General features: G+C 54.5%; 1 protein-coding gene across 7 annotated transcripts in view; it reads right to left on the bottom strand.

Moving 5' to 3' along the window:
• The window catches only part of Cacna1i (calcium voltage-gated channel subunit alpha1 I), a 114,589-nt gene that overhangs the window by 23,348 nt on the left and 67,458 nt on the right, over nucleotides 1-23,783 (bottom strand). For all 7 annotated transcript variants that reach the window (XM_041671728.1, XM_041671733.1, XM_041671729.1 and 4 more), the window contains exons 7-23: nucleotides 22,652-22,967; nucleotides 21,298-21,390; nucleotides 18,376-18,688; nucleotides 15,143-15,552; nucleotides 8,263-8,414; nucleotides 7,084-7,269; nucleotides 6,689-6,806; nucleotides 6,397-6,552; nucleotides 5,878-5,971; nucleotides 5,086-5,288; nucleotides 4,088-4,561; nucleotides 3,707-3,807; nucleotides 3,135-3,258; nucleotides 2,870-2,938; nucleotides 2,220-2,404; nucleotides 1,633-1,759; nucleotides 1,240-1,365 (exon numbers count right to left, since the gene is read on the bottom strand). In XM_041671728.1, coding sequence (XP_041527662.1) covers nucleotides 1,240-1,365; nucleotides 1,633-1,759; nucleotides 2,220-2,404; nucleotides 2,870-2,938; nucleotides 3,135-3,258; nucleotides 3,707-3,807; nucleotides 4,088-4,561; nucleotides 5,086-5,288; nucleotides 5,878-5,971; nucleotides 6,397-6,552; nucleotides 6,689-6,806; nucleotides 7,084-7,269; nucleotides 8,263-8,414; nucleotides 15,143-15,552; nucleotides 18,376-18,688; nucleotides 21,298-21,390; nucleotides 22,652-22,967 — 3,247 coding nt within the window. The remainder of the gene's footprint in view (nucleotides 1-1,239; nucleotides 1,366-1,632; nucleotides 1,760-2,219; nucleotides 2,405-2,869; nucleotides 2,939-3,134; nucleotides 3,259-3,706; nucleotides 3,808-4,087; nucleotides 4,562-5,085; nucleotides 5,289-5,877; nucleotides 5,972-6,396; nucleotides 6,553-6,688; nucleotides 6,807-7,083; nucleotides 7,270-8,262; nucleotides 8,415-15,142; nucleotides 15,553-18,375; nucleotides 18,689-21,297; nucleotides 21,391-22,651; nucleotides 22,968-23,783) is intronic.

Here is a 23,783-nt window from a genome sequence, read left to right as displayed (position 1 = left end):
CTTCCTGGTAAGCCTGGGGGCTGTGCCATTGTCACCCCAGGAGTCCCCAGCACCTGAATCAGAAGCTCAGGAGCCCTGGGCCTCAACCCAGCCTCTGGTGTTAACTCAGGTATGAGAGTGTGGACCTGTGAGTGAGCATCAGGGGATCTACCACAGGGCCACCAGGGGAGACACCAGTGAGGGGGACACCAGTGAGGGGGACACCAGTGGGGGGACACCAGTGAGGGGACACCAGTGAGGGGACACCAGTGGGGGGGACACCAGTGGGGGGACACCAGTGAGGGGACACCAGTGAGGGGACACCAGCGAGGGGACACCAGTGAGGGAGACACCAGTGAGGGGGACACCAGTGAGGGGACACCAGTGGGGGGACACCAGTGAGGGGGACACCAGTGAGGGGACACCAGTGGGGGGGACACCAGTGGGGGGGACACCAGTGAGGGGACGCCAGTGAGGGGGACACCAGTGAGGGGGACACCAGCGAGGGGACACCAGTGAGGGGGACACCAGTGAGGGGACACCAGTGGGGGGACACCAGTGAGGGGGACACCAGTGAGGGGACACCAGTGAGGGGGACACCAGTGAGGGGGACACCAGTGAGGGGGACACCAGTGAGGGGGACACCAGTGAGGGGGACACCAGCGAGAAGGCACCAGCCTGGACCCTGCTTCTTCTTACATCTGGGAGAAAAAATAGCCCTCTCTCTGCAAATACCTAGCTGCTGGAGTCTTTGTGGGGCTGGGGAAATAAGGCCCTTTGGGGGCAGCTCTCTCCTGGAACTATCCCCAGGAGGGGACCAAAGGCAAAGCAGGACCCTGCAAGCTGACTGAACTATTAGAAAAGAGAAGACGCCAGGCCAAGAGGCCCAATGGACTAGTCACCAGCTGAGTTTGTCAACTGGATTGTCATATTCCCATTTGACAGAGGAAGAAACTGAACCTTAAGTGGAATATCCATACAAAAAACAGCTGGGGTGTATGCCCAGGTGTGGATAGCTCTAAAACCCCCATTATCAACCCTTGGGTGGGAGGGTAAGACCAGAGCCAGTGTTCATGAAGCACCAGCCAAGTTTCACATGCTGGCAGATTCTGCACTTAGGGTCCCAGCCTCACACCTCCCGGGAGCAGAGCTCAACCCCTACCCACTTTGCAGGATGGGAAACTCCTGCCTGGAAAGGGAAAAGGGTCTGTAGCAACAATACAGGACCTGAGCTGGGCCCGTGACTCCTGAAGCACTCACCTGGCCCAGGTTGTCAAAGTTGTACTTGTGATGCACCCAGCGATAGTTGGCGGCCACGCAGTCAGATCTGTTGGTGATGTTGCGGGTGTCCACTCCCAGACAATGGTAGAACTTTCCCTTGAACAGCTGTGCACAAGGAGGGGAGAGCTGGTTGCTCGGGGTGAGGGAGGCACAATCAGAGGAGGGGAAGCTTCCCCAGGAACTGACCCACACAACCTGCCCCTTGCTCAGTCAACCCAGGTTGGCTCTGCCTCCTTCACTTGGCTCCATCAAGACCACCTGAGTCCCCATGTGAGCGAATACAGGTATGAGGGCAGAGCGCGCAGGGGCGGGGTTGGTATGAATAGGCTGGGCTGGGCTCTTTGTCACCCCGCCAAGTGAGCACCCCCTCACCTGCACCCCCAGGATGCCGAAGATGATGAAGAAGGCACAGCAGATGAGCACAATGTTGCCGATGGGTTTAAGGGAGGAGATGAGCGTCTCTACCACCAGCTTCAAGCCAGGGGCCCGGCTAATGACCCTGCAGGCAGGCAAGGAAGGACAGGGCACTGAGTCAACAGAGAGACAGCCCCAACTCAGTTCACAGCCACCAGGCCTCCTGAGAGGTGAGGTTCCAACAGGGAAATGAAGAGACAGTTGCCAGGTTACCTAGGATGGGGGTGAGCAGCGATCTCTACCTAGGTCAACACACAGAAGGACACTTGACCCCTCACCCAGTACCCATGCGGTACACATTACACATGAGAGATGGCAGTGAGCCACCCAGGAACACAGAGGAGGTCACACTATGGAAGCCATTTGAGCCCCTGCCCTAGGCTCTCTGGTTCCTCCCCCAGCAGTGTGGTATGCTTGGCACAATGCTCTTGGGAGCCTGCATTGTCAAGCCAGAGTGACGACCCACTTAGACTCGGGTAATTTCCCTACACTGCGCAGCCACCTTGTCCTACACTTCACCCCTACCATTGTGACAGGGTCTTTACCTCAAAGGACGTAAGGTGCGTAGGAGTCGCAGGACCCGGAGGACTCCCAGAATCTTGGCTCCCCCCGCGGAGGCCACAGATACCACGATATCAATGATGGACACAAAGACCAGGAAGCCATCCAGTACATTCCAGCTGCTGCGTAAGTACGCCTGCTCGCCAAAGTACAGGCCCAGAGAAACCACCTGGGGACAGGGTTAGGGTCAAGCCTTTGGAAGTGGAGGGGTCCAGAAGACTCCCCTCAAGGAGCAGGACAACGGGAGGTCAGGTCCACCTCCTGTAAAGAGGTGATAGGTGGGGCTCTTCTGAAGGCTGGTGAAGGGCAGGAAGGAGCAGGTCTGGGCCCAGGGAAGGCTCCAAGCTATGGTCTCAGAGAACGACAAGAAGATCTCAATCCAAAGCCACCCACACTGGGAGCCCCCCAGGGTAATGCGTCTACCCAAACACACCCTTCTAGCTGGGTTTAATAATTGGAGAAGAAGGAGGCATTGATCCCCTCTCATCCCAGAGCTCCGCCCAGGGTCTAGAGCCCAACAGGAAGGATCTCTGGGGCTTGTGGAATGTTGCTGAGTGCCAGGCCAGCAGGAGGGGTGAGGCCTAAGCCAGGGGCTCCAGGTGGGAGTGGGAAGGATGCAGGTGAAGCCCACAACCTTCAGTGTCATCTCGCCCACGAAGATGGCTGTGAAGATGTAGTTAGACACCGTGAGGAAGATGCGCTCCTGAAAGAGTGGGAGAAGCCATGAGTCCAAGTCTTCCACAGCTGTCCATGTGCCTAATCAGCCTCTGCTTCAGCCAGGAGCAGCCACGACAGCTGCCGCTAAGTGTCTGGCTTAGCCGAGCTCTTCCTGGGCTCCCCCACCTTGGCCATCCCCAGTGTTGAGAGCCTCTGCCCAGCCCAGGGCGGCAGCCACTCACAGTGCTCCCGGCTTCAATCTGAGGCCTCTCCAGGGCAATGGTGATGCAGTTGAGGAAGATGAAGGCCAAGACCACGTAGTCAAAGAGCTTGTGAGCTATGATGGTCTGACAGAGGATCCGGAACCTAAGTGGAAGTCAGGAAACCCCTGCAGGGTCAGTTTGACCAGAAGGAAGATGGAGGACCAATACACACTCTTGGACCAGAATGGCTGAGAGGAAGAGATCCCTCTCCCTTCTTGTAGCCATTCAACAGGTGCCAACTTTACATCTGCCAAAGGTACCCAACTAGAGCCTCCTCCCCAACCATACACCCTATGTAATGAGGTCAACCAGCTGCCTCCAACACCTAACACAAAGGCCTCTGATGGGAAGGGCTCCATCTGAGCTTTCAGGCTGGTTTGTGCATCTGACCAGGCTTGTGCCCAACACAGGAGATGCTCACGAAAGCCGAGGAGGGCCATCTAGACCCCTCCCCCTTCCCTTGAAGACCCTCCTCTCTCTAGCATATAGAGGTGCCCTTCCAAACATGTCACCCTTCTCCTCTGGCCCTCACCCAGCCAGCCACCACTCACTTGTTCTCAGGGGAGAAGAGGTAGACGGACCAGTCCTCACGGACTTCACACCAGTCAGGCTTGTAGACATCGATCATCTTGCGGACCCGGAAACACAGGGTCTGGCAAGACAAGGAATTGGGTGCCAGGGTTGGTGGTGCACAGAGCGGCCCATCTCTTCCCACTCTACCAGCCACGGAATGAACTCTGAACTCTTACTCCGGACCCCAACCAAAGGATTGGCAACAGTAGGTCCGGGGTGGGCAGTTCAAGCCCCGCCCTCCAGCCCCACCCACCATTCCAGGACAACCCAAAGCCATGTCTCTTGAATCTGCCTCTTCCAGCCCTGTAAACTGCTTTTACAATCCAGCTTCTCAGGGGTCCTGTCCAGTCCCAACTCACGTAGTCGATCTCCTCCTCGTCTTCCCCACGGTCGCGGCGGTCATCCATCTTGGTGAAGACATCCTTGGCGATGTTGGGCATTCTGCCATTGCAATCCTCATGCCCCGGAGCCTGGCCCGCTGCCCTCCAAACAGTCCGCGAGTGAGCGCCCACCACGGGCACCAGCTCTGCCAGGTCCACTGAGTCTCTAGTATCGAGGGACAGCGTCCGGCGGTGGTGGCGGTGACGGTGTGCAAGGTGGGGTCCATGGTGAGCATGGTGGGCATGCGGGGCATGCAAGGGTGCAGTGCGGCATGGCACCTCCTCCCGGGCACCCTCACAGGCCCTGGCGCAGCTGCCACCATGCTCCCCCGACAGTAGGGACTCGTGCTCAGCTGAGGGTGGCTTGTGCTTCAGGCTGTTCCAGCTGGAGCGGCGGCTGGCCCAGGTCCCGCTACGTCCCCAGGGCCCATAGTAGGAGCTCCGGGAGCTGGACTGCGGAGAGGCCCAGGCTTGGATCAGCAGTCACCCACACCGTAATCTAGCACCAAGGCCTGAACCTCCTGCAAGCCATGCTAGAGTGAGCCCACCCACGCCAATGTATGACTGGCATTAAACCCCCTCCTTCTTTGAGGAAAGTATATAGTAAATAAGGGCCTACTTTACAGGTAAGAAAACTGAGGCTCAGGGAAAGGTGATAATTTGCTTGCTTTTACACAGCTCAGAGGTGGCAGAGGCCAGATTAAATTTCCAGTTGGCCTCACCTCCAAAGTCAACACATTGCTGCCAAGATGAAATCCCAGGTCTCTCCACCACACCACAGCCTTTCCTACCTTACCCTTTCATTCCAGCTACCAAGACCTATTCTGGCACAGAGCACCCAGAACTGCCATAAACACAGACCCTGACTGGTTTAAACTAGATAGTGTGGTACCCTAGCCAGGGCACTTCCTACCACGGTCCCTCAGTGCTTTCCACCTCCAGCAAGGAGCATCCATCATAGCACCCACACGACTCACCAAGGAACGCTGATCGTAGCTCATCCTGCCCAATGACATGACACTGCTTTTGCGGGAGTCGAGGGCCACCAGTACCGGGTCTGGCTGCAGTGAGAGACGAGGGGCAGGGCCCATGGCACCAGCAGAACCCAGATGCCCACCCAGGGGGAGGCTAGGGTCCAGATGTCCATTGGGTGTCATAGGTATTGGGCAGAGCTTGAGATCTGGAGGTGTGAGATGAAGAAAGCAGACAGACAGACAGACATGAGCCAATCAGAAGATGTATGTAGATGAAGAGCTTTTTCTGGGGAGACATCCTTGACCAGGAAATCCCGGAGGTTGCCACCTACTTCACACGCCTTCCTCCATCCTCCTTGCAAGGCTGTTTATTTACTTCCTCATGAACCCTTCCTTCTGTTCTGGGGCCTCGACCTCCACCCAGCAGGAGAACCTCACTCCCATGCTCACAGGCAGACACTGTCTTCTTGGGTTACCCTGGCCACTGGGCTTGGTTGGAGAAGGCTACCCTAGTGGTAGCAGACATAACCAGAACACAGGCCACATCCTTAAACACTGGGGCTTTAACTCAGGGTCCCATGTAGGAAGGGCAGCAGGTGGGCTTTCTAGGGGAACCCAGGAGGTCTGTGAATGTCCATTTCTGAAGCCAGGCATCTCTTTTGGATATAATTGTAAAAAAACAGACCAGTGGCAATCCCGGAGCCCAGGCTTCATGGGGAAGCCATCGTACCCTATGCCCACCTGGGAATCTACAGAAGGCTCCTGACCCTGAGTGGAAAGTGGACGTGTGCTTACCCCCGCTACTGTCCAGGCCCTCTGGGAGCTTGTCAAACTCCTCCATGTTGGATGAACTCTGGTCCTCGTCAGAGTAGGAGCGATTAGCATCACCCTGGAAATCAGCTCACATTGACACAGGTCGGCTCTGCCTTTTCCTACCCTTGGGATTTTTCAATGGGTGCTTCCACCCTCCTTTTACAGACGGGGAAAGTGGTTCAGAACGGGGACCTGAGAGGTTAGTGAGGACGTCGGCCACAAAGCCCAGTTTTCCTGATCTCCAGGACTCCCCAAAGCCACACAGATGGAGGGAGAGGCAGGCTCTGGAAAGCCAGGTCTTGGAAGCTTTAGAATCTGAGGTAGTGAAGGCACCCATACTGGATGCAGCTTCCATTTGCTTCCAGGATCGGGATGGGAAACTTGCTGCCTCAGACAACTCTACTTCAGGGGGATGTTTCTTGCTAAAATTATAAGCTGGTACTTATCCCCCAAACAGGCTCCCTGTCCCCTGCCCAATGGCCTGCCCAGGGCGATAGTTACCTCAGCCTGGAAGCCCTCTACCAGGATGGCCACCAGGAGATTGAAGAGTACATAATTGCCAAAGGTCATGAGGGCAACAAAGTAGAGGGAAGCCCATGGAGTGGTGGAGGCCATGCCATTGTAGAGGACAACGTTCCAGTCCTCCTGCGTGAGGATCTGTTGAAAAGGATACAAATTCAGCCCTGGAATCCTTCCAAGCCCAGACTGTTAGCCTAAGACTGTCCAGGACCTGCCATCCAGACGCTTCTCCCTACGCACCCCTGAAATCCAAGAGCTGTCAGCTATCACTCACCTGGAACACTGTGACAATGGCCCACAGTAAGGAGTCAAAGTTCTTCCTGTCGGGGACTGTGTCTCCTGTGTCTGTGCGGAGGCTGAATTTGCAGCCGAAGATATGCATCCCAAGGATGCTGTGCAAGAGAAGGAAGCGGCTCGTGAGACTTAGCACACTGAGCTCTCTGCAGCTGCTGAGACCACCCAGAGCCAGAAGAGAGGGCAATCCCAAGTCCGTGTTAATAGAGGGGAATGTCGGGGCTCAGAAGAAGGACCTGCCCAAAGCCCACAGGGTTGAGTGATAGCGTTGGGTTCACAGCCAGATCCTCCCTCCCCTAGCCATCACATCCCAGGCTCATGCCCACAGCCCCTATCAGGTTCCCCAGTGTTGAGTCCTGGCTGGGCAGGGCGCACCTGAAGATGAAGATGAAGAGCATGAGCAGCATGCAGAAGGTGGCCACGTTGTCCATGGTCTTCATGAGCACCACGAGCTGGCGCCGCAGCGCCGGCATGAAGCGCACCAGCTTCAGCACCCGCAGCAGCCGGAAGGTGCGCAGCACCGACAGGCCTCCGTCCGCCTGTCCCACGATTTCCCAGATGCTGCAGCCAGTGTTGAGGGGGAGGCAGAGGGGTCAGTGGGAGGCCAAGAGGATGGGAAGATGGAAGAGGTAGACAGGGCAAGGAGGACAGAGAAACAGCTTGCATCATCCAGCCATCCATCTAACAAATGGTGTTGGGTGCTACTCCACAGCACCCCTTAAATCAGGTTTTCTTAGCCAGGAGCCCATGGGTCCTGCATTAAGAAGCCTGTGGCTCTTGAGTTGGTGAGATACCTGAGCAGATCAAGAAGCTTGGAACCAAGCCTGATGACCTGAGTTCAATCCTCAGGACCCACATAGTAGGAGAGAAGTGACTCCTGCCAAGTTGTCCTCTGACCTGCACACACACACACACACACGCATATGCACACACACGTTCATATGCACACTTGTAAAGAAGGACAAAGCAGCCAGGTGGTGGTGGTGCACGCCTTTAATCCCAGCACTCGGGAGGCAGATGTAGATGTATGTATCCCTGTGAGTTCAAGGCCAGCCTGGTCTATAGAGTGAGTTCCAGAACAGGCTCCAAAGCTGCACAGAGAAACCCTGTCTCAAAAAACTTAGAAGAAAAAAAAAAAAAAAAGAAAAAAAAAACAACGAGAAGGCAGCAGTCTTTGTCTAAAGCCTCACAAGGATCTGGATGTCACTGTCCTCTCTCTGAGGTTGCGTGCTTCTTTTGATTATGAACATAAACAACAAACCAGAGATTCAGCCAGAGCCATGACTTCATGGGCAATCAGAATAGCTAATATCTTCAGGTGGCATAATGACTGATGAGGCCATTTCTGTGTTTCCAACCCGTTTGGAACTCGGTGGCCTCAGACTCACTGCGACCCCGACTGAGCGCATCTAATGCAGAAGCATAGATTACTAAATGACCAGTTTATTCGGTATTTGTCAGTAAGAGTTTCTTTTGTCATTCAGAGACTTCCTGTGCTATCAGGGCTTGGGGCTCTCACTCCCGCTCTCAGCTTCGAGGTGGCAGTGTGGTTACCTGATGATGACAATGATGCTGTCAAAGATGTTGTAAGGGTTTCGCAGGTAGTCGAAGAGCCCAAAGGCAGCCAGCTTCAGGATCATCTCCAGGGCAAACATGCTGGTGAAGACGACATTACAGATCTCCAGAATGTTGGTCAGCTCCTCAGGCTGTGGGATGTAGGGTGAAGAACATGTGACCCTGGCGTGTCCCTGTCATGGCACTGTAGTCTTTAAGGCTTCTTAGCTGTGCTACCTTTGGATCCTGGGGTGGCGTCTGCCAAGGAGTGAGGCAGTCCACCAGTGATGCTGTACTGTGCACTGGGAGGCATTACTACCCATGCTACAGATGGATCAGCCGCTCACACACTGCCAGGAAGCAGAAATCAAAAGACAGGGTACCTACTGCATGCCAGGCACAACCCTAGGCACAGGACACCTCCACAGTGACTCTCAGGGAACACCAAGAAGATCAAGGGAAGTGTCCAGAGTCACTAGCCAGTGGCAGTGGACCCCCATTCTGCAGCCACAGGCCTCCCTCTTCCCGTAGAGCTATTTCTCTCGGGGTTTCAAGAGGCAGGTAGCAGCTTAAAATGGAACCACTGAAGACCCTGCTTTGAAACAGACAGTTCCATGGGGATAAAAAGGATGGTTCCAGGCCTGGCCCCTGCCTCTGACCCCCCCCCCATCCACAAGCAAGGTGTAGAAGACACAGCCTATGGCTAAGGGTGTGAGGCAAAGAGGCTCTCCTCTCCATGGTGAAGGACATAGCGCTCAAGGGGACACCAATGGCTCCTGCCTGAAACCTAGGAAAAGAACGGGCCACTTATTCCTCCATCACTGAACCTCAAAGCCTGATAGGCCATCGCTGACCTTTCCATTTGAGAAGCAAGGGAACCGGGTGGATGCTGGGGGCTGGCTTACACGGAACCACCCAGCAGCAATAGCAGACTAGAAGTAAGGGAACCGGCTGGGTGCTGGGGGCTGGCTTACAAGGAACCACCCAGCAGGAATAGCAGACTAGAAGGAACCGGCTGGGTGCTGGGGACTGGCTTACATGGAACCACCCAGCAGCAATAGCAGGCTGGACTCCGCTGCAGCACACAGAAACTGCCTGAATCAGCCCATCCACTCATTCATTCATTTGGTTCCTCCTGGGTGCATCACATAGGTCTTCCAAGAGCCCACACTGTGCTGGACCTTTATGTTCCTGAGGGGGGTCAGGGGATGCCCACTCTCATTGGCAGAGTCCCACAAATCACCCCAAAACAAAGCAAGCCAATACCCACCAACGCTGGCAAAGCTAAGCTTGGGAGACAGTGCTGGGGAGCCAGGCAGTCTCCCGGGGGAAGTCAAAGAAGAAAGCCAGTGACACGGGAGAACAGAGCAGGCTAACCAAGCCAAACTCCCAGCCAGGGCAAGGGCTGGGTGGCAGGCAAGTGCAATGACAGCTAGCCATCCCCCACCCTGCCGGCACCCTAACTCCAAGCTCAGGCCTTCCACCGAGCAGCAGGGAACCCCAGGGGCCCCACTTTGATTCCGTATGATTTACAAGAAGAAAGAAAAATTTATGCAGCCACCAGCTTCCCATCTAGTGCCCAGGAAATCCAATAAAACTGCCAGTTCCTCTCAAGTCCAGATAAAAGGAGAGGGTCCCATTTCCATCCACAGTTATATTTGACTCGCAAAGCGCAAGATGAGCAGGACCCTGGGAAGGCAGTGGGATGGAGGGACTCTGATGCTGCTCACTCGGCCCACCCAAACCAGATCTTTGGAGATGAGAAGGGTGGCTGCTGATGGGTCTGTGATGGCCCTCCGCTGGCTCTCAGCCGCACACAATGTGTACGTGTTCCTTCCAACTGTGCTCGAGCCACGGCAGCGCTTCAGAAAGGTCACTAGCTCGCCTCCCTCCTCCCCCGCAACAGCCTTGTCTCCAGGCAGTGCACACCTGTTAATCTCTCTCTAATGGACCATCCATCACTCCCAAGAGCATTTTTCTGGGAGAGAGGCAGGCTGGAGAGAGGCAGACAGATGAATATAGACACCACCAGTGGGAGGCCAAGCGGGGGATGGAAGGGACGAGGCAGAGATGCAGAGAGACAGAAGCCGAGTGGATGGACAGACAGACAGGAATATGGAGAGCACAGAGCAGAGGCGAAAGCCCTGATGAAGATGTGAGGAAGGAGGTCTTGGGACCTGGCTCTGTCGGTGGAGAGTTTGCCTAACATGCACAAGGTCCTAAGTGCAATCACCACACCCATTAACTCAGTATATCTTAGCACTGCAGAGGTTGGCATCAAGAGGATCAGAAGTTCAAGGTCATTGTTGACTATATATTGAGTTCAAGGCCAGCCTAGGCTACCTGACATCCTATTTTGGGGGAGCGGGGAGGAAAGGGGTGGATTGAAACACAGCGATAAGGTAGAAATCAAAGACAGGCCAGGAGAGACAACACAAAAATCACAGACAGACGGACGGGCAGACAGAACAACAGATAATGAGAGGTCTGATGTCTAACATGCTCCCTGTGGAAGAGCAGGTGGTGCAGGTCAGAAAACTCAGCTTGCATCTAGAAGGTACAAGGGGCTCCTTCTTGCCCCGTGCTGGGCTTAGCGGTCCCAGGCTGTCCAGTTCCTGGCCACCTCTATAGAGGTAGATAAAAGGACATACAAGGGTCTTTGAACCGTCCAGGAACCCCTCAAGCCCAGTCTAGCACCATGGTGACAATGGCAGCAGGTGTCAGCTAAGTTCCTCCTGAGGGCAGGCCTGTGGAGCACTTTCTAAACGCCTATCATCTAAGCTCCAATCTTGCCCACACTGTGCCCATTTAATAGTTGGGAAATACATGGCTCAGACAGAAGGAAAGGCTCAGGGTCAGAATCAGGGTCATGGCCAGGCCAAGAAGGAGTCCACTCTGGAGTCGTGTCTCCTCCCTCTCCTGGGAACCGAGTGCCATCACCTGGACACATTTTAGAAGAAGTTTGTTCAGCACATGTTATTCCCCTGCTTAAAGCCTTCCCTGGCTCCCCACTGCACAAGGGTAGAAGTGTCCTTGAGGCCCTCGGTGGACAAGCAGCCCTGCTTGCCCCACGGGCTGTCCACCTCAACGCCATCTCTTCCAGGAAGCCCTCCCTGGTTGCAACCCATGTTAATGCCACCCTCTCTTATGAGACTCTCACAGAGTTATAACTTCAGGCACCAAACCATCCCATAATTCTCTTCCCAGAGTCACCCTAAGCCTGATTTATGTTTACTTCATAGGAGCTACCCAATGAGCTTTGAGTCACCCCCCAGCTGGGGAGGTCTTGAACACAGTCTCCTGGGAGCTAAAACCAAAATGATCCTACATCCTAGATGGGACAGCCCTAAGCTGGAGGAACCCCTTCCTGGTGCCCATTCCATACAACCTCTGCTTTTCACTCTCCGCCTTGACCAGCCTTCACCGGGGCCAGGATGAGGCTTTGGGGTGGCCCTGCCCAGCCTGAGAGGAGGCCCAGGTCTAGTCAGAGAGACACTAAGGCAGGGCCACCCTAAAGCCTCCGAGTGTCCTCCTGGCCTGTGCGCCCACATTTGTTGTGCTCATCCACAGCTGCCCTCTGCACCCCAGAACCAGTCCTGCTGGCTGCTTGCCAGGTCACCTGGGCAGTCTATTTGCTCAGTTTCCCCACCTGCCCCCACCTTCCCACTTCTGTGAAGATGAAGCCTGGCAGTCAAGTTGGCCTGACTTTCCTTATGGTCCCACAACTCAACCAGAGACTACCCAAGGGGTGTGGGCTTCTCAAGTCTCACGGGTCTCCTGGGATTTCTCTTTTTCAGTGCTGGGAATTAGACCCAGGACATGCTAGGCAAGTACTCTGCCATCAAGACACACCCGGTCCTTGTTGGTCATTCTCTCTGTCTTCATGAAACACAGGCAGGTCCATAACTGGCTGACTTCCTTTCACCTGTGAAGTCCTTCCAGGCCAGGCCCTACACGGAATATCCATGCCATACAGAGCCTGAACAAACAAATTGTTCATGGTGCTGGCCCGCCATTATTTGAGCAGCAGTGGCCATGCTATAGGCCATGAGCATCTGTACTGAGCTCCCCATAATTAGAGAGGCAGGGGTGACAAGCCATGACCTCAGCACTTACCCCCTTACAAGTGGTACCCAGAGTTCTCTGCAGGCTTGGGTGGGGTGCAGGGCCCAGTGGAGGTGGGGGAAAAGGACCCATGACCCTCTCCCCTTTTTCCTTGCATGCCATCTGCAGTCCTGGGCCACCTCACACTGTGGGGCCACCTCAGTGGGGGATGCTCGAAATAAACCTGGGGGCGGATCAGTTTCCCCGCAGAGAGATGTCTGAGAGCCCAGGGCGAGGAACAAAAATACCAGCAGGCTCTGCACAGAGCTCAGCGGAACAATGGCTGCCGCTCGGTACTGCTTTAAAAAGCATGGTTTAAAAATTCTTCCTCCTCCTCGCTTCTTCTTTAATTAATTTTTGAGGCTCCAGACAGTGGATGGGAAACTCACCCAGGCTGGTGGCAGAAAGCTTAAACAAAAGACCTGCTAGTAGTCATGGAGTCATGAATGCCTACTAGACAACCAGAATTCACATTTTTGTCCTTCCTGGCCACCCCGTGTGTGTGTGTGTGTGTGTGTGTGTGTGTGTGTGTGTGTGTGTTGGGTGTGTGTGTGTGTTGGGGGTGTGTGTATGTTGGGTGTGTGTGTGTTGGGGGTGTGTGTGTTGGGGGTGTGTGTGTTGGGTGTATGTGTGTTAGGTGTGTGTGTTGGGTGTGTGTGTGTTGAGTGTGTGTATGGAGGGAAGGGTGTCTGACTTTTCTGTAGATAGAGGCACTAGCTAGGAAAGCATTTGACTTTCCCAGGGCCACCTGTCCGTCAGCAGCAGAACCAAGGTTGAAATCTGGACCATGAATAAAGGATATGGCCCCCGAGTAGCGGCCTTCCAAGTGTGAAAACAAGAAGCCGTGATGCTAGCCTGGAAAATATTTGTGAGGACTCAGGGACACCTTGCTCTCTCTAGGCCTAGAGCTTACTAAGTTCCCAGTACATGATCTGCCTCGGAGGGAGACATCTCAAGGCTGAGGTTGCAGACGAGGAGATCAGGGTAGACCCTACACTTGGGAGGAGCCTCTTCCAGCCAGGTGGGGACTCCAGGTAGGAGGCAACTGCACACCACGTGACTTCTGCTGTACCAATGGGAGAAGCTCCAGCAGAGTTAGAAAGTTTGGGGCCCCGACAAGGTAGCTCGATGGGTAAAGAACAACAAATGGTTGATTTTTTTTCTTTTCGAAGCAGGGTTTTTTGTGTAGCCCTGGTTGTCCTAGAACAAGCTCTTAAGACTAGAATGGTGTCAAATTCAGAGATCCCCTGCCTCTGCATCCCAAGTGCAGGGATTAAAGGTGTGTGCTATCGTGGCCAGCTCAAAACAATTTTTTAAAGGAAGTCAGCCTGCTCAAGTGGGATACAGCAGGGTCAAGAGGTGAGTCAGAAAAGACCCTGAGCAGACTCATGTAGAGACCGTGACTGGCCCGAGGTCAAGCAGGGGGGCAAAGGAAGAGCTGCCTCTGCTGTGGTGCTGCCTTGGAGGGGCTTCAAAAATCAGAGACCAATGGGGTTCAAATAAACCTGCCAAGTTCCATGGTGTAAATTCTCTCCCCGGAATCCATCTCAAACAAGCAACTATTTGACAACTGCTTGCTACATTCCCAGGTGTGAGAAAACTGGTGCTCACCAGCTGGTTCCAGCAAGCCAGAGACAGCGCCCACTCTGGTAGGGCAGGGCGTAGACACCAGAGCCAGGCTCTGGAGAACAGCTCTTCCCCCAGCACCTTCCCCAAGAGCATAAGCCCAGCTGGGTCCCCTGCGCTCTGACGGTCTAGGGCCTTAAGGTAAAGTTTAGTCCTCTCCTCTCACCAGCTTCTCCCTGCAGAGATCCCACTCAGCAGCCCTCCCCAAAGATCTTCTTAATTAAGTCAGAATAACTGGCAAACCTGCAGTACCAACCGAGTGTCGGGTGGCAGCCCCAGGGGCCACATTTAACTAAATTGAATGAAGCCTGTGCTTGGTGAGCTAATGAGCAGAGAAATGAAGAGTGTGGCCCCCTCTAGGCACAGGGGAGGGCTCTGCAGAATGACAAGGACACCATAGCCAGGGGGGCTCAGAATCCAATTCCTGCTGGGATGTCAATCTTGCCACAGTAGGTGGGTTCAAGCTGGGCTGCTAGCTATCTCTGGGACCTAAGGTCAGTGAGCCTGGGCATTCCCAGCTGGGAAGTGGGGGTGCCCCACCAAGCTGAGGAGCAGGCCAAGGAAGCCACACCCTCCAAAAAAGACTAGTGGACAGGAGCCAGGAAATAGGGTTACTCCAAATGGAGCCAGCATTTGACAGGAGTGCCCTATGGGCTGCAGACTTCTGGGCAGCTTAGGAGGAAAAGAAGCAGGCAACCTCTGAGTTGGGTCCTAACTCATGAAGTCTTATCCTGCCAGTGAACCACATTCATCAACCAGTCTTTTTTTTTTGGGGGGGGGGGGGTCGAGACAGGGTTTCTCTGTAGCTTTGAGCCTGTCCTGGAACTAGCTCTTGTAGACCAGACTGGACTTGAGCTCACAGAGATCCACCTGCCTCTGCCTCCCGAGTGCTGGGATTGAAGGCGTGTGCCACCACCACCCGGCTCCATTCATTCTAAAGATACCCAAGAGCATCTACCCCCAAGTGTTGCCTTGGGCAAGGATTTGGAGCCCTGTGAAAGGATTAGACTACCCTAGCCAGGGTCAAGGAGATAGATGTGGTGGTGGGCTCAGTCTGGCCTGGGTGTGCCCCTCCACCCCTGGCCAATGCTCCACATTGGCCTGCTTCTCCCTACCCACAACCTGGCCCAAGCCCTGTACCCTCACTGGCCTGTTCATGGTGCTCGATGCCCATGCTGACAGTGTTGACCAGGATGGCCATCATGATGCCTCTGTTGAAGTACTTGCTGTCCACGATGCCCCGCAGCTTGGCTCGTGTCTCTCTCCACACATCACCACACAGTCGGGCTGCTCCATCCTCCTGCTTCTCCTCCTTCCCCAAGCCTGAGGAGGCCCCATCCTCACTGCTCTGGGGTCCATCCCCGTCGGCTTCAGCCTCCGCGGAGCCACCAGAGCCCGAGCCTTCCTGGCCTGAGTCTGTGCTGCCTGGGCCTGAGGGCCGCCTGCCTGCCTCATGCTGGCAGCGTGGGCAACTGCTAGGGTCAGAGGTCAGAAGAGCAGAGATGGGCTGCACCAGAGTGTGGGGGGTGGGGTCCAGGGGACTGTGTCGTGGGCACAGCTCTGAAAAACAAACAGAGACCAGCATTAGTGTCCAAAGCGGGTCCCCAGCTGCCCGAGGGACATTGCCTAAAGCAAGTGAAGTCCGCCTGGTGGGCCTGGTGCTGCTTGGGAAAACATTTTATTTCCACCTGGGTTTTGTCCCTGTACAGAAGTAGGAATGGAGCACCCACCCACCAAAGTTGCAAGAGAATTGTCTTCACGAAACATGTGACAGGCTCACCACAGTGCCTGGCACCTCAGTCTGTGCTAACTCTTGGTCATCTTTGACCTTGACTTTGGGCCAGTCACTCAATGGACCTTCCCAGGCACAGTTATAGGGATCTGGGGACTGCAGGTCTGCATGGAAAGTGGACACCCCACAGAGGAAGCTATGGTAGCTTTGGCATTCCCTACTTTGCTCATCTGTGTGAAGTTCTCAGGGAGGAGGCACAGCCCCAGACGAGGCAACCTCGCTCTCTGGGTTCCCAGGACTTCCCTTCATACAAAAGTCAGGCTAAATGGGGACGGGGCAGGAAGGATCACAACAAATGGGGTCTGTGGCCCCCATAATCTCATAGGGAGTGGCACTATTAGGAGGTGTGGCTTTGTTGGAGTGGGAATGGCCTTGTTAGAGGAAGTGTGTCACTGTGGAGGTGGGCTTTGAGGTTTCCTATGCTCAGGATACCAACTAGTGTCTCAGTTGACTTCCTGTTGCATTCTGATCAAGTTGTAGCCAGCAGCATGTCTGCCGTGCTCCCAAGCATGCTCCTCACCATGATGATAATGGACTGAACCTCTGAACTATAAGTAAGTCACCCCAATTAAATGTTTTTCTTATAAGAGTTGCCTCTCTGGCCATGGTGTCTCTTCACTCAAATAGAAACCTTAACTAAGACAGTGTCTGAGGCTTTCAATGCCAGGCTAGCCTTGAATCGCCTAGGCTAGCCTTGGATCTGTAAGCCAATTCAAAGAGATGTCAGGAGGCTTCCCTCTACCTGGTTTGGTTTCTTCTTTTTATTTCTTTTTTTTTTCTCTGTTTAGCCCTGGCTGTCCTAGAACTCATTCTGTAGACCAGGCTAGCCTCAAACTCAGAGATCCACCTGCCTTTACCTCCCAATACTAGGATTAAAGGCATGAGCCACCATGCCTGGCTGGCTCCTTATTTAAACTTTTCTATATCGTAGTGACATACGCACATTTTGCTTGAATAAGACAAAGAAAAAAGCGCTAATGGGAAAGAAAAGCAGGAACTCCTGCACTTTTCCACACCGGCTTCCAATACTGCAAAGCAACCAGATGCCCGAGCCACTCTGCTCCAGCCTTGGAGAACCAAAGCCCTGCTCAGCCACATCACTGCTAGACTCAGGAAAAGAAGGTCTGGAGGCCCGAGGAGAGGAGGAATTAATATGAAGAGCTTCCCCCCACAGAGTTCCAGGATGAGGGTGGTGGCAACAGCAAGAAGCCTTCCTAATACTCACACCCCTAGGAAGAGCTAGCCTTACCCAGACCCCAGCTCTCCTCTCCACTTGCTAGTCTAGCCCACGGGTCACCTGGGACCACATCTAGATGGCTAGTGTCTGAGGACAGTGGGCAACTGTCTGGCCTCCGCTGGTCTCTAACAGGGTGAGAGAGCTGGGAGCATGGAGTCAGGGCCTCGGGCAGTAATTGTTGCCACTCACAGGCACAAGCTAGGAGATCCCTTTGCTCTGGAAAAAGAGATGGGTAGCCCCGTGGTGTTCAAGTTCATAAGGGGAACAGGACATGCCATGCCCCACAGCTGCTCCAAGGAACAGTCCTGGGGCCGGCCAATTTCTCAGCACCAGCTGGGAGAAAGTGGACCAAACCTGGAGTCCCCTGGTAGCCTGGGTGGCCTCCATTTAGGGTGGGGTGTATTTGCAGCTGGAGACAGACACTCAGCAAGGCCCAGCACCTCTGACACTCTATGGGGCTGGGCCTTTCGTTGACATGCCAAACCATGTCTTCATCTCCCTGGACCTTGGTTTTCCCCTCTCAGAACTGGAGACACCATTTTTAGTCTGCCCCCTTCTCGGGGCGCTCTCTCTCTCTCTCTCTCTCTCTCTCTCTCTCTCTCTCTCCTTGCAACAGGGTCTCATGTAGACCAACCTGATCTTGAATTCACTATATAGCTAAGGATGCCCTTGAACTTCTGATCCTCCAGTTCTATGTCCCGAGCACCAGGATTACCACCATGCCTCATGGGGCTTGAATCTCGAGTTTTCTTTCACACATGCTCAGCAAGCACGCTAGCCACTGCCCTATGTACCTAGCGAGAATATCCTTTCTAAACTGAACACCAGACTTGCACAAATAGTCCAGTGTCACTCAAGCACGAGGCAGGAGCAGAGGATGGGGACAAGGGACACCATGTGCCATGGCATGCACTGCCCATGTGCCAGGAGCCTGACGTCATTACTCAGGTGTGCTGGTAAGCAGGGAACGGCCTTGGGAGCCACAGTGGGAGATGATGTAGGTGGTGACAAGAGGGAGGCTAATCTTACAAGGCTATGAACCAATCACTGTGCACTTGACTTTCAAGTGTAGGTTCAAGGGAGTGGCGCCCAGGTTTGCCTGAAGAACTTGGAAGAATTTCTCCAGGGAGAGGGCTACCCCACACAGGCCGGACAGGGAATAGGGCAAGGGATGAGGAGAGCAGATGAGTCCTGGATAGGCCCTAAGGGAAACACCAGAGTCTAAAATGAATCCTTGGGATCCCACATCTGATATGGACACTTGTTCCAATAGGCATGATCCGCTTGTAATATTGCCATTTTGAGACCCCTCCCCAGGTCATGTTATATGAGCTGCAGGGGCAAGGCCACTTACTGCGGTGGCTGGGCTCCTTAGCATGGGGCCCAGGCTTAGCAGGGGCCTGTGTCCCCGGGCCCGTGGCCTGACGCCGGTTCTGCACAGCCTGGTAGAGGCCCAGGGCACGGCGCTTGGCCTTGCGAAGGATGTGACAGACATATTGGAAGATCTCCTCATAGCAATCGCCAGGCTCGGCGTAACTGGCCACCGTGCTGGAGGACAGGTAGCGCTGGCGCTGCTCCAGCATCAGCCGGTGCTCCCGTTGCTTGGTCTCCGAGAACTGGGTCGCTATGACAACGAGGCACAGGTTGATCATGAAGAAGGAGCCCACCTGTGACCAACAGGAGGAAAGGACAGGAACAGGGGGCAGAGGGAACAGTGGGGCCAAGGAAGTAAAGAGAGGAGTAGAGCCAACAAGAGGGCACAGGAAAAGGGGACAGAGATAGAGAATGGGTTAGCAAGAGCAGGAGACAGAGAAGGAAGCCAGAGACAGCAAAAATGGGGAAGGGGGGAGCGAACAGACCAGAGGCACAGAAGAGAGGACAGAATACACAGCAGAGAGACAGCAAGACAGGGACAGCCAGAGCACAGAGAGTCAAAGACAGAAAGGGGGAAAGAATGGGAGGGAGAGAGGAGAAGAGAGAGAAAAGAAAGGAGATGGGGAGAAGGGAGGAAGACAGCGAGAGGGAGGAAGGGAGAGAGACAGCAGCATGGGGGCACATGGAGAAGGCAGCGTTGGGGGTGGAAACAGACAGACAGAGGTTCAGGGAAGATGGAGGGGCCCAGAGAGACAGAAACACAGACACAGATGGGACAGGAAAAGATCACTGAGTCCTTGCAGGGGAAGGCACAGCCTAGGTGACTTCCCAGGTCAGACTAGGACTGCATCCAAGCCCAGGCCCCATCAGGACCAAGGCCTGGCCTCCCTATCCACCCATGTAGGACAGAGATGCTGAAGCCAAGAGGAAAGACACAATCCTTCAAGTCACTGAAGCTCCTGAGTCCTGCTCACTGGCATGGACTTCGGCTGTGTGCTGGAGGGGGGGGATGGAGCTGGGTAGCCCCACTGTATCCCATCTAACTATTCTGGTACCGGCCATCTCCCCCTGGTACTCACTAACCCCGAATGAGCACCTCTGGCCTGGCAGGAGAGATGTGGCCTCCAGCCTCCTGGGACATCACCCACAGGTACATGCAGATGGCTGCCCCAGTCACTGGTTTATCCTTCTTTCCTCTCCCTGTTACACACAACTGAAAGGGCTAAAGGCGAAGAGGACTTCCTGGCCCAGAGGACTCTGGAAAACAGACTGCCTCTTAGACAAAGAGATGGCCAGCAGTCCTCTGCTCCATCGTCTTCTCCATAGCATTTCCCAGAGAGCTGCATTGCCATGCCTGGACTGGTTAGGGACACAGGAACCAGAGAGATTACACTCTGCCCCCTGTATGGTCACCACCTAGCCTTTGCCCAGCAGTGGTTGCCCTGGGTGACCCAGGCAGCCCTCGTCCTCTCTGAAACTGGAGCAAAGTGGGGACAGGACTTTCCTAACCAGAGGAGTGCTGGGAGCTGTGTATGAAGATGGAAGACCCCCATCGGCCTGCGGATGGTACCCTCTCTCCAGAGACAGGACACTTGGGACTCAGCGACCCCAATAACATCAGGGCATATTTACTGATCAGTTACTGGATACCAAGGGTATACAGGCTCCCAGCTGCATCCCAGCTAACCCTCCCCATCACCTGGGTACTGTGTTGTCACTGTCCCATCTCACAGAGTCCGTGAGTGGCCTGCCTCAAATCATACCATGAGTCAATGGCTTCCTGTGGCAGAGGACTGAGCATCCTGCCTTCCTCCAGGAAATTACCTGCATCCTCCAGCCTTATGGGCGTCTTTCTACCTAAGGTTCTATATGTCACTGTCACCTGTCAGCCCTTCCTTCCCAGACTGTGAGCTCCTTGGAGTGGGGCGGGGCCAGGATCCCTGCTCTGTCCCTAGAACTCAGCCCATCTTTCTGGGATGTTCTGTTGAAAATGTTTCTGAATAGCCAGTGAAGCAGAATGAAATCTTGGCCCTTCTTTCTTTCCTCCATGGTCTCTCCTGAGTCCAAGGCCTCAGGATCCCCAGGAAACCACTGGAGTTACATCACAGCAGGTGTGTCTCTGGTCAGCAGCCAGTCTCTCCAAACTCCTCAGTCAGGGTGTTCCTCATGGGAGCCAAGCTTGCCTTCCCCCACCACCAGTAAGCTGCAGAACTCAGCCTTCATGCTGGGGAGCAAACACAGCTCTCCCAGAGGCCTGGCCTCTGCAGATTATGCTAAGGGAGAAGCCACAGGCAGGCAGGACAAGGTGGACATTGGAAAGCAGGGACAGGAAGTGCTAACCTAGAAGGGCAGAGAGACCCCTGCCTCCATCACCTGGCCACAGACAGAGCTGCAGAGAATCCAGAGTTCAAAGACTTTCCCAGAGCTCCACCAAAGCCAACCTCCCACCCTATGTCTTGCCTAGGAACGAGGTTCATGCAATCAGTCAAAGCATCTTGACTTCCCCAAGAAAAATGGGGACCAAATGGTACCCCTGGGAAGCTCCATTTTGGAACTATACCCCTGGGTAAGACCCTGGAAGAATGTATTCCTGGAGATAGGGGCAGAGAAAGACAAGCAGAATCAATGGGGCAGAAGTTAATGTAGAGAGATGAGAAGTGAAGGCAAGGGGAAGTGATGAATGCTCCCAGCCACAGCCCTGATGAGCCCCTTCAATCACTGGCTGCTTGGCTGCATTTAAAATATTCCCTCCTTGGAGACGGATGCCTACGCCTCTGGCTGCCTCCTGTCTCACCAGGCTCCCCTAGCCCAGAGGGCTCCCTGGGGACTGCCCACCCCTCCTCTCCCTTCCACCCAGACCTAGTGCTGTGGTCCACGGTCCTGAACTTGCCCTGATACTTACTATGATGAGCAGGATGAAGTAGATGAAGTTGTAGAAAGAGTGTGCATCCATCACGTAGTACATGATCTCCACCCAGCCTTCCAGCGTGATCACCTGCAGCCAGCACGAGGAGAGGGTGGAGTCTAAGACACTGGGCCCTCCTGTGCACCCCAAGGGCTGGGGTAGGGGGCAGCATGGATACAGAAACCAAGGTTCAAAGAGACACTGGTGTTACAACATCACGCTGCCAGGCAGGAGGGGAGCAGGGACTCCCACACGATGGAGAAGCAGAGAACCCTGGATTTAAGCACACTGACTTCTTCCATACACTGACAGCAGAGCTCACAGCGGGGCTGAGGTGTGGCAGGTCATCTGACCGCCATTCAGAGACTAAGAGCCACCTGGGGAGGGACAGGCTAAGCACTGGGGCCTCCCTGGCTCGGCCTCACCTTGGCTTGTGGCAAAGCATTGAGCAGCCTCCACCCTCTGGGCTGACCAACCAAGAGACCCAAAACACAGTGACTGAGCACGAGTTCAGTTGCTGCCCAGCTCTGAATCTCTGTTATGATCCTTCCAAGAGCAGAGTGGGAGCCCCCTGCCCTCCTCTGCTCTCCTTCTCCTCTTCCTTCTGAGGACAGCGGAGCCTCACGGTACAGGGGCTGGCATCCCCACTCACAGCACTGACTTGTTGTCAGGCACCCAAGGGAAGGGGTTTGTTAGCACAGTGCACCCAAAGTGAAGAGTACATTCAGTATTGAATAGAAGACCGAGGCAGAAACAAGACCCCCAATGTCCTACAGCCCCTGTTTCCTGAAAGAACCATGCCTCGTTCCCTCAAGAGTACAGAGAAGGAGTTGGTACAGGAGCCACAATGGTCTGTAAAACGGCTGCATGGGTACAATGGCCCCAGGGCGAAAGCATCTTCTATGCCAGCCAGTCAGGCTCCGCCCAGGCCTGGCCCCAGTTGTCATTGTTCTTGCAATGACTTTCCTTAGCATGGTGGGCCTTGCTTTGGCTCAGCCCAGACCTTCCAACAGAGTCACGCCCTGCTTCTGTGAACAGAACTCCCTGCTCTGACCCAACCCACTTGGGCATCTGTAAGGAGCAAAGGTTTAGAGGGGAGCCCCAAGTGGATAGAAATCTTGACTCGCTATTTAGCCACCGCAGACTCCTTGGCCAACAGGCATGGTTTCCTCCTTCAAACCTTGAGTTTCCTGCCCACAAAGTGAGCAGGATGAAGCCTAGCCCACCAGCATGTTGGACAGCTCTCAAGGAGTGAATGACCAAGTCCAGCTCAAGACTTTACCTGCTGAGTAAGGCTGCCAGCCAGGTCACCCACTGCTGGCCGACCAGTCCTGGGCCTGAATGTTCTCACCTGGAAGATCACAATCCAGGCATAGCCGATGTTGTCAAAGTTGATGGCGCCCTTGTGCGGGTTGGCATTGCCCGTGCGGCAGACGTTGTAGTAGCGGTTCCAGTTGACGCAGAGGCCGCTGGCGTTCAGGTCTTGGCGCCCCGCCCCAAAGTCATACACATCATCTTTGGACAGGCAGCATTCTCGGCCCTGCTCCTTCAGTGGGGGAATCTCGTGACAGCCCATGATGCCGTTGTCCCCCGACAGGGAGCAGATAAAGGGCATCTCGTCATCCTCCTCAGGCTGGTAATAAGGGGGTAGGGCCACATCCCCTTGTCTGCCATAGAAAAGAGCAATCAAAGAACGACAGGGGAGAGTCACTGCCAGGTGTACCAGGTAAAGAAAGGCCATGCTGTGGCAAGACTGATATAAGGCCCCATTACCGCCTCCAGGCTCAGGAACATGTAGTCCCTTCCTGAGACACTCTTTCCCACTTCTTATTTTATCTTATTTTATTTTGGTTTTTCGAGAGAGGGTTTCTCTGTAGCTTTGAAGCCTGTCCTGGAACTAGCTCTTGTAGACTAGGCTGGCCTCAAACTCATAGAGATCCGCCTGTCTCTGCCTCCCGAGTCCTGGGATTAAAGGTGTGCACCACCACCACAAAGCCTCCCACTTCCGTTATGATCACAAAAGTCTCTACGGGTCTACTGTGATCCCTTTCCACGATTCTCTCCTCTGAGAAACCTTCCCCGGAGGATCCTCCCCTCCACAGAGCTAAGTCAGGGCTCCCTGAGCTACACAGTGGCCTGGGACAGATGCCACCCAGCTTCCTGACTGGTCCAGGCCACCGTGTTTGGAAAGGACAGAGAAAGAACTCAGCTAGCAGCCACTGCATTTTGCTGACCAGCAGATGAGGAAGTGTGTGGCCCTGGACTGGTGTCTTCCATCCCTGGGCCTGGATTAACTCATCTATGATACTTGGTCATAAGCTTGGCCCACCACACAATCACAAATGATATCCCATTGTGATCTTAGCTATGGAACCCAGCTAGACAGTTCAAGGAAAAACCATCCAGGCAGGGCTTCAAAATAAAAAGGTAAGTGGAAACTGGAGGACTCTGAGACAAGTAATGAGTCTAATGTGCTGTTCTAT

The sequence above is a fragment of the Microtus oregoni genome, unplaced genomic scaffold (genome assembly GCF_018167655.1).
Source record: "Microtus oregoni isolate MIOR12 unplaced genomic scaffold, Mior012 000022F_ref0000154, whole genome shotgun sequence".
In the NCBI taxonomy this organism is placed as follows: Eukaryota; Metazoa; Chordata; class Mammalia; order Rodentia; family Cricetidae; genus Microtus; species Microtus oregoni.
The sequence above is the reverse complement of the archived record's forward strand: the minus strand, read 5'-3'. Positions and strand labels throughout refer to the sequence as shown.